This window comes from Brachyhypopomus gauderio, chromosome 20 (genome assembly GCF_052324685.1).
Source record: "Brachyhypopomus gauderio isolate BG-103 chromosome 20, BGAUD_0.2, whole genome shotgun sequence".
In the NCBI taxonomy this organism is placed as follows: Eukaryota; Metazoa; Chordata; class Actinopteri; order Gymnotiformes; family Hypopomidae; genus Brachyhypopomus; species Brachyhypopomus gauderio.
Window position 1 is genome coordinate 14,189,641 of NC_135230.1, and position 10,052 is coordinate 14,199,692.

The following is a 10,052-nucleotide window of genomic DNA, read 5'->3' on the forward strand; positions in this document are numbered from 1 at the left end:
GTCCTGCTGAAACAGTGAAGTTAAGCTCGTTCGCCCACGCTTCCCGGAGACCGCGGCCTGTCTAGGAAGAGGGCGCAGAGGCGTTCTTGTCGTCACGGGAGACGGGGATGCTGCGGTCGCCACGGCCGCTCTCAGCGCCGCCGGTCCTGGGCCCGCGGACGGTGAGCATGCCGTCGGCCGACAGGGTGCAGGTGATGGCCGACTGGTCCACGTCGGAGGGCAGGCGGTAACGGCGGCGGAACTCGCGGGACACGTAGCCGTGGTTGTCCTGGAGGTAGGAAGGGGCAGAGGGGGGAGGATGTGGGACAAGCAGGTCTGCAGACTACAGGGGGTTTGTGGGAGACGGTGTTGGGATATAATGGAGAGCAGGTAGGTCCTTTAGAACCTCCCAGTGGCTTGTGTAGTTAGAAATAAGACTGGAGCTACACATGCTCACACACACACACACACACACACACACACATACACATACACAATAGAACACTGCAGGAATAACTTGTTGTAAGCCCACTGTCTTTTGCTGTATCAGATGTGGCATGATCCGACACCATGAGAAATTTCCCCCTTGAAAATCCTTCATCGTGTGTGTGCGTGTACACAGAAATAAATCAGGCATAACTAAATAATTATGTTGAACAGGAAAGGTGAAAGTGTTTGTGTAATTAATGCAAACACTTTTGCTGGAGATATCTAAGCGTCTTTCTTATTGTGTGGAGCCTTTTCTTAATTTACCAGATCCAAGATTATCTATTTAAGATCATGCAAATTTCTCATTGTGATTGTCATGGTAACCCCAGTGGAAGAACGCTTCTATCTGGGCTTACACGGCACTCAACAGTGTGTACCAACAAGGACGACATAGGCAATAATCAGAACAACAGCATGAGCAGACTGTGCCTGTTACAGAATGCATCACAAACGGAGCCAGGTCTTCTCTTACAACGGTTTTACATGTTAAAAACAAAAAAAAGAAAAGAAAGGTTACCTACAAGGCCCAGTGGGCTCCCTTGGGGACAGCCGTCCATGACGCAGGCACGACGTCAATCCAGCATAAACATTACGAATGACTTCCCGTCATATACGCCCACCCTGAGGGGCAACTGAACTATACGCGTTAGTTGATATGGACACGTGGGAATCAGAGACGGAAATGAAGGAGTTTATCGGAAAATTAACAATGCAAAAAAAAAAAAACGTAAATGGAGCAGTAATAAAGAAGCAAAGGGGTAGAGCAGCAGGAGGGTGGAGATGTGGGAGGATGGAGATGTGGGAGGGTGGAGATGTGGGAGGGTGGAGAAGCACAAAATGTCCTGCATCGACAGGACACTGTCAAGGTATTCACAAACTTGCCTTTCTTTAAGTGTCTGGTCTGAACCTTTGGCATGAATGTTCTTGACCTCACATTCCATAATATATCCCAGCTGGACTCCTGGACCACAGCTGCACTTACTGCCCAACGGCCCCCAGCATCACGTCAAATATCTGCAGCCCTGTAACTGCAGACCCAGCTCAATGTTCTTTTAACGAGGAACATCTGTGCCTGGAACGAGTCGGTACGGTTTCCTCTAGGTTTTGTTTTCTCTTGAGGCTATTCAGAGGTGGTCAACACAATGCATCTTGTTATTTGACCCAGCCATCCAGTACGGCTTAGCTTACAGGCCAACGGCGAAGCCAAAATGGACGCTTGGAGCGCCAAGTTATTGCATTCTGAAGTTCTGAGGGTGCTTGACTGTCCACAGCGATGCTGCGCCATCGTTCACCCTGTCTACTTAAATGCTTCTCAACAGGGCAGAGCTTCTCAGAGGTTCTGTTGGAGGACAGTAAATTTATCACTGACAGGAATGTGACTACTGGACACTCGTCTGTCTTTCAACAAACATGCTGGCATGTCTGCCCACCCTCCAGAAACTGTTGTTGTTGGGGTGAGCTACTGGTCTCGTGGTGAATCTGTTGCGTGTTTCAGCCCCTTGTGTGCCAAGCTCCCAGCTTCCTGGTTTTGGCTTTTTATCTCCCTCTCTCTAACATATAGGGCAGGGACAACACACAACCAAAGCTAACCAGTACTAACGAGACCCTTTGAAACCTCATGACCAATTTACCTGAGAGGCTTCTGGTTTGCGATCATTCGGTTTGTGACCCATATCAAATAAAATAGAACAATCTGCAGAAAAAGTGACTGCACAAACCGGCAATGGAAAACAGAGGGTTATGTTGTAAAAGAGAACCACGACTCACTCTTATGGACAAAAAGAGGGGGCGTGTCTACTGGTGTGACCAATCAGACAAGCTCACCTGTCTCTCCCCATGTTTGCCCTCAATCTCCACATAGTCATCTGCCACCTTGACGCTGAGCTCCTCGGGGGAGAAGTGCTTCACGTCCAGGTACACGGTGAACCTGTCCCTGTCAGACCTCACCTAGAGAAGATAACAGAAGGCACATTAAACCAAATGTCTGTTGTAGATCTCTAGAGCTTGTGCACATTACAAGTAAGGCCTGAACTTCTCCATGAAACGTCTGATCGACTTTGTGTCAGATGATTTCATATGTGTTGTAGTTGACAGATGATGCAAAATGTCAGCTCACATTATCACAACATGGCAATCTAGTAATGCACTCAATTATCAAGGCATTCAATCATAGATGGACAACAGACAAAACGTGCAATACACTCAAACAAGGCAAAAGACTGTGACTGCTGATATGTGGAACCAAACGTGAGCTGTTTTGATTTTTCATCATATTTTAACATTGTTCTTTACTTTCTGTCTGATATCACAATTCAAACTCCATGTGCTTGAACAAAACTCTGCGCCTTCCATCAAGATAATCTATCAGGAAATGGGCATACAGCTTTAATATTTAAAAGCAGCATGAAAAACCAGTTTCATCAGTTTCTTAGCCTGCATCTCATCAACCAGCAGTCAGCCACTGTCTGTATGCACAAATAGCACACACTTACTGTCTCAGTCTACGAACAACAGCTCCTCACCTCAGATACGCCTGAGCTGGTGGACTCCAGGAAGCTTCTCAGGAATGAGTGGTGGTAGTAAGGGCTGAGGGTAGAGGCACCGTAAGGGAAGATATCGTAATCGAACAGACCGTCGCCGAAGAACTGGTCGAAAATGCGTGAAGTATTGCCCACGGCACGTCGGAACCAGGGGTGCTGGATGGCAATATCCATAGTGACTTGGACCGGTGGGTCTGGGGAGAGCTCTGATCCTGCTGCCTTGCTGGATGAAGTACGGGTGCTCTGGTGAGGGCCGCGTGGGGCTTGCGGGTGCAGAGGGTTGTGCAGGAACAGCGTGTGTCCCCAGGGCTTATATTTTCACCCGGCCTAAAGAGGGGCTTACTCATTGATCCCTCTGGAATGCCACTAGCTCATGGCGGGAACTCCAGTGTCAGCTGTATCAGCGGTTGACCTTCGGGTGACTGTCTGGAGGGAATAATTGACAGTTTCTTTGTGGAGGGAATAATTACTGCCTCCATAGGTTCTAGACCTGGAACAGGGTTAATATAAACATGAACAGTGTCATGAACCTACAACAGATGAGTGCTTTCTCTTGCCATCTTCATGCCAGCCTGTATGTATGGAAGTTATGTATTACATAACACCCTGTTTACCTCTCAGTGCTAGGGTGTGGGGTTTGTGTCCCTGTCTGCTAGGGTGAGGGGTTTCTGTCCCTGTCTGTTAGGGTGAGGGGTTTGCGTCCCTGTCTGCTAGGGTGAGGGGTTTGTGTCCCTGTCTGCTAGGGTGAGGGGTTTGTGCCCCTGTCTGCTAGGGTGAGGGGTTTGTGTCCCTGTCTACTAGGGTGAGGGGTTTGTGCCCCTGTCTGCTAGGGTGAGGGGTTTGTGTCCCTGTCTGCTAGGGTGAGGGGTTTGTGTCCCTGTCTGTTAGAGTTTCCTCTAAAGGTAAACCTTGGTTTACCCATAGACCAAAACACAAGGATGTTCAATGAATTGGCCACTCCCAATGGTGTGAGTAGCCCAGTGATGGATGGAGCTCTGGACTGGTGGATGGACTGGTGATGGATGGAGCTCTTATCCTTCCTTGGGCAGTCCCCCTGCAGACTGGTTGAGCGTATGCTGTGTGCAATACTGCCACTTCCTCACTGGTGTGTAGACTGGATGTAAAAGACTTGAACAATGTGTTGAGTGTAAAGGTCTTTGGGTACTGAGACAGGTGTCATATAAGTGTGACTCTGTATCATTAGTAAGCTGTGAATGTTGTCATTTCAACTTTTGTTTTTTCGAGTTCTAAAGTGTGTGCATTACAAAATGGGTTTTAAATCCATATGTAAATACTCTACATTTTACCCACATATTAGTGGCATGGTAATTGTAGATTAGATTAGATTCAACTTTATTGTCATTGTGCAAGTACAAGTACGCACCAATGAAATATAGTTGGCATCTAACCAGAAGTGCAATAAAAAATATTATTTACAGAAAGTGTGGTAGTGCTGATTCATAAATATAAATGTACAATTGAATATGTAATACAGCAAATAATATACAGTATATACAGTAATATAGTCTGTATAATATACAGCAGAATAGTACTATGACTAGATTGTTGTATACATGTTGAAATGTAGGCTTGTGAATATAATAGATATTGTACAGATGTTTTGTATATGTCCTGGGAGCAGCAGTCCAAGTGTGGTTTACATGGAGGCATATTAATGGTACGTAGGAGGTGTAGAGAGAAGTTGTGCAATGTTGTGTGACGTTTAAAGTGACTGTGCAGTATTCATCAGGATAACCGCTTCAGGAAACAAACTCTTCCTAAGTCTGCTGGTGCGGGAACGGAGGTTCCGGTAACGCCTGCCAGATGGTAAGAGGCTGAAGAGTCTATGGTTTGGGTGGGTAACATCCTTGATGATGTTTCTCGCCCTGCCCAGGCAGCGCTTGCGATGGTTATCCTCCATTGTGGGTAAGTCAGTGCTGCGCTGCGCTGCGCTGTTTTTACCACCCGCTGGAGTGCTGTGCGATCTGCAGCGCGGCAGCTGCTGTACCAAACAGAGACGCAGTTGGTCAGTATACTCTTGATGGTACAGCGGTAAAAGTTCACCAGGATCTTGGGAGACAGGTGAGCTTTCTTGAGGCTGCGAAGAAAGTAGAGGCGCTGCCGTGCCTTTTTGATGAGGACAGAGGAGTTTAAGGACCAGGTGAGGTCGTTGGAGATGTGGAGACCGAGGAACTTGAAGCTGGACACCTGATCCACTGCAGCTCCACTGATGACAATGGGGGCGTGTGCTTGTTTCTTAGTCCATCTGAAGTCTATGATGAGCTTCTTTGTTTTGTGTGTGTTGAGTGTCAGGTTGTTGTTATGGCACCATGAGGACAAGTGCTGTACTTCGTCCCTATAGGCTGTCTCATCATTGTCTGTGATCAGGCCTATCACTGTGGTGTCATCCGCGAACTTGACTATGGTGTTTGAACCATGAACCGGTACACAATCATGGGTGAAGAGGGAGTACAGTATCGGGCTCAGAACATAGCCTTGTGGAACGCCAGTGTTTAAGGTGATGTGTGGGGAGTTGAGGTTGCCTAATTTAACGGTCTGGAGTCTGTTGGTTAGAAAGTCAGAAATCCAATTACAAAGTGATGTGCTGATGCCCAGACGGTTGAGCTTGGAAATCAGCATGGATGGAATCACTGTGTTGAATGCCGAACTGAAATCAATAAAGAGCATTCTCACATATGAGTTCTGACCGCTGATTTGACTGTAATACACTCATCACAGAAAATGATGAGACAGCCTACAGGGACGAAGTACAGCACTTGTCCTCATGGTGGCATGACAACAACTTGACACTATCTAACCTTTCCTTTCTTAGCAAAATCATTGAAAAAGTTGTGTTAATCCAGTTGAATGATTATGTCAAAGTAAATCAAATAAATGACACTTTTTAGTCTGGTATCAGAGCTCTCCACAGCACTGAAACAGCCCTAGTTGAGGTAGTAAATGACTTGAGATTGAATAAGGATGCAGGCAAACTCTCAATCCTATTTCTGCAAGACTTAAGCGCCGCTTTTGACACTGTTGATCATGAAATACTTCTTGATCGACTACAGAGCTGGGTAGGCCTTAGTGGCTTAGTCTTAGACTGGTTTAGATCGTATCTAACTGGGCATGATTACTATGTAGCATTAGGTACCTCTTCCTCCACACATCAATAAACACAAAAATAACTTTTGGCGTCCCCCAAGGATCAATTCTTGGGCCGTTTCTATTCAAGCTATATATGCTTCCGTTACCACATATCATTAATAAACATGGTATTAGTTAGCATCAACATGCAGATGACACTCAACTTTATATTTCTCTAGAACCTAAAGCCCTAAAATCAATTTGCTCACTGTTTGACTGCATAGATGATATACAGACATGGATGTCTGACAATTTTCTGCAATTAAATAAAGAGAAGACAGAGGTTCTTGTTCTTGCCAGTGATTCACAAAGAATGATGTCCAGACTTATTTAAATCAAATGAATCTGAATTCCAGACAATGTGTTAAGAACCTGGGCGTCACCTTTGATAATGAGCTCAGCTTCAAATCACACATCATGACTACATGCAAGACAGCTTATTTTCACCTCCGAAACATTGCTAAGGTCCGAGATATGCTCTCTCCTGCTGACAGTGAAAAACTTGTCCATGCATTTATCACATCAAGGCTAGATTATTGTAACACTGTTTTATTTGCTCTTCCAAAGAGCTCTATTTCTCACCTACAGCGAGTTCAGAACGCTGCTGCAAGGGTTCTGACCCGCAGGAGAAAGAGAGTTCCTATTACACCACCACTCACTGCAACTCACTGCACTGGTTACCTGTTAGCTTTAGAATAGATTTTAAGGTTCTAGTGATGGTTTTTAAATGTCTTCATGGTCTTGCTCCTCTTTACCTCAGTGAAATGATGGTTAGATATGTTCCAGTCAGGTCTCTCAGGTCTTCAAACAGTAATCTACTGGTGATTCCTAAAAGCCGATTAAAGATTGGCGAGGGTGCTTTTAGCCACTATGGCCCAAAGCTCTGGAACTCTCTTCCTGAAGAGCTCAGAGGCATTTTGTCCCTTAAGAAGAGTCTCAAAACCTTCCTTTTCAGATCTGCTTTTAGTTTTAGTTAAGCAACCCTAAATCTGTTCCATCTTACTTACTTTATTTACTTTATTCACTTTATTACTGTCACGGAACAGCTCCGGACCCCTCCCTTTGGGCGTGTTTACGTTGTCTACGTCGGGTTACAACCATGTTCGTCGGTCTCACCTGTGGCTCGTCTCGTCATCACTGGGGAATGTGTAGTTCGCTTATTTAATGTGCGCTCGCGCAATGTCTCGTGCTCGTCTTTGTTGTAAGCCAGTGTCAGTGTTGCGTGTTTTGTAGTTGGCTGTGCGCTACTTGAGCTGCTTGTTTATGCGTTCAATAAATGTGTGTTTGTGCAACGCACTTGCCTCGTAGTGCCTGCCGTCCAACGTTACAGAAAGACGAGCCACCAAATGCCAGGGTATGTCACCCGTTCCAAGAAAGGGAGGAAGAAGGGCAAGCGAAGGCATGCCCTTTCCCCTATGCGTGTGCGAGAAGACGTGCATGGGAGGAGAGAAGAGGTCTTCTTCCAGGCAGCCTGGAGAGAGGGTCTCCGCGCACTGAGAGGAGAGTCCTCCCACCTGGCAGAATTAGAGGACGGCACGGAAGACCCGCTGGTCTTGTATGCGGGAATGGTGGCTACGACTCCTCCCTAGTTCGAGTTCGGGAGTGATGAGTCGGGAGAGGAGGAGATGGACGACGGAGCCAGTTACGCCCCGTCCCAGTACTCCGCTCTGATTGTCTACTACGGTGAGGAGGGCGATGATGTCAGCCCTCCACCATCGGTATACTCAGCACCCACCGTGTACTACAGCGAAGGGGAAAACGACGTCAGCCCCCCTCCGTCAGTGTATTTGGCTCCCACGGAACACTCCGGTGAGGAAGATGAAGACGTCAGCCCTCCGCCGTTGGTGTGCCCAGCACCCACCGTATACTACAGCGAGGAGGAAAATGGCATCAGCCCCCCTCCGTCAGAGTGTTCAGCCCCTGCCGAGTATGGCGGCGAGGAGGAGAATGAGATCAGTCCTCCCCTATCAGAGTGCTTCGAGGCGACAGTGAGTTCAAGGAAGGGGCTCAGCTCCGGGGAAGTTCCTCCCTCCGCTTCCGAGGGAAGCGGCATGGACTGCTCACCGCGTGACGCCTCAGAGGAGGCAAAGTCACAGGGCTCGACTGTCTCAGCGGAGGAGGAAAACATGGAGATCTCAGAGGACACCTTGGCTCAACCCCAGGAGACGTGACAGAGGACCGGTCCTGGGAGAGACTCGCCAGGGAGGCTCAGGTTCCCTCCAGAGGCGCCCCGAGAAGCGCCCAGTACAAGCCGGCAGGCAAGCCCTCCGGTCGCGCCCGGCAAAACAGCGAGTGCGAGGGTCTACCCCGAGGACCGGGGGACGCCTGCGGCCCTGGGAGGGCTCGCTTCATTGGTCATGCTCTTACAAGCGGGGCGATTATTGTCGTTTATTCCGGTGCCTGTATGTGTGTCTGTCCCCGTGTTTTTTCCTAATCTCCTTTTCCCTCTTGTGTCTAACGTGTTTTCCCCGGTCTTCCTAGGGAGGGTGTCCTAGAGAAGTCCGCGGCAGGCCCGCCTTCAGGGAGAAAGACTCGCGGAGGCCGGTGGTTCCGGTGGCTCCGGATCTGCCCGTCGATGTGGGTTCAGGGTCTTCCAGATAAACTGGATGCTCCGGGAGTAGCGGATCCCTGGAGGAGGGCTCTGTCACGGAACAGCTCCGGACCCCTCCCTTTGGGAGTGTGTTTACATTGTCTACGTCGGGTTACAACCATGTATGTCTTTCCGTGGGTGTGGTTGTGTGCGTGTTCGTCGGTCTCACCTGTGGCTCGTCTCGTCATCACTGGGGAATGTGTAGTTCGCTTATTTAATGTGCGCTCGCGCAATGTCTTGTGCTCGTCTTTGTCGTAAGCCAGTGTCAGTTCTGTGTTGCGTGTTTTGTAGTTTGCTACTTGCGCTGCTTGTTTATGCGTTCAATAAATGTGTGTTTGTGCAACGCACTTGCTTCGTCGTGCCTGAAGCGTGCATTCCAGTAACTGTCTGCCTCGATCCGGTAACATTTTATGTTGTCCGCTGTTTGCGTTCCGGCATCGTTTGAGTTACAAATTAAGCACTGCGTCCAACGTTACATTTACACTATTTTATTGTGTTGTTTCCTTTTTTTATCCTTAATTTCTTAATATTTTCCTTTGTCTTTTTATCTTTGCCTCCTTTTAATGTTTCTTTTTAAACTTTATTCTGTAAAGCACTTTGAGTTACATGTATGTATGAAAGGTGCTATACAAATAAAGTTTATTATTATTATTATATCAGAATTGGTTATCAATTTGTATAGTAATCCATGCACCAAATTTCTTAAGTGTTTAACCTGTTAAATGTGAGGCAGTGGCAAAGAAACACTCTAGACCAGGGGTACTCAACTGGCGGACCGCGGTCCGGATCCGGACCCGAACGCAGTCCTGTCCGGACCCAATCTCATTCCTGATTAACTGGATACGGACCAAAACAAAACCGGAGCATTTATTTCAGGGCTATTGAAAAAACACTCCGTCACGAGTGTTACGTTTGCCACCCCCGCTCAACAACTTACGTTCGCCACCCCCCACCCCCGCTCAACAACAAGCCTGCCTGGTTGACGCTTCGCGAGCGGCGCGAGGGTCCGCGCGGCGAAAATGACGTAATCGCTGTGGCTCCGCGTGTGCTGTCGGTTCGCGAGGTCGTGCACCTCTCTAATTTTGTAACTTCGCGCCGCGCTTCAGCGCAATGAACAAAGTCACGTTTTCTGGGTTCATACACCTTTATAAGGTGGAATTCAAGCACTTGTACGTCACTTTCAAGGTCCATTTCAATATTTCCCAGCATGTTAAACATTTAATTAAGTTAAATATTTATACATATACTCGAAATAATTCGCTTTTTATCACATTATTTAATGGTGGTTTATTTTAAAAACGCCCAAT

At 47.5% G+C, this 10,052-nt stretch overlaps 1 protein-coding gene across 1 annotated transcript; it reads right to left on the reverse strand.

Annotated features, from left to right (window-relative positions):
• Nucleotides 1-61: 61 nt before the first annotated feature.
• Nucleotides 62-3,254, reverse strand: cryaa (crystallin, alpha A). Its single transcript, XM_076983135.1, has 3 exons — nt 2,991-3,254; nt 2,293-2,415; nt 62-268 (listed from the first exon to the last, which is right to left on the reverse strand). Exons 1-3 carry the CDS (start codon nt 3,180-3,182, stop codon nt 62-64), a joined length of 522 nt encoding a protein of 173 aa, XP_076839250.1. The 5' UTR covers nt 3,183-3,254.
• Between the last annotated feature and the right edge of the window lie 6,798 nt (nt 3,255-10,052).

Bases quoted from the DNA above. Each gene is read 5' to 3' on its own strand.
- cryaa (XM_076983135.1), bottom strand. From the start codon at position 3,182: ATGGATATTGCCATCCAGCACCCCTGGTTCCGACGTGCCGTGGGCAAT. The intron at 2,416-2,990 runs GTGAGGAGCTGT...TATCTTCTCTAG, and splicing joins CCAGCTCAGGCGTATCTGAG to GTGAGGTCTGACAGGGACAG. The intron at 269-2,292 runs GTGAGCTTGTCT...TCCTACCTCCAG, and splicing joins GCAAACATGGGGAGAGACAG to GACAACCACGGCTACGTGTC.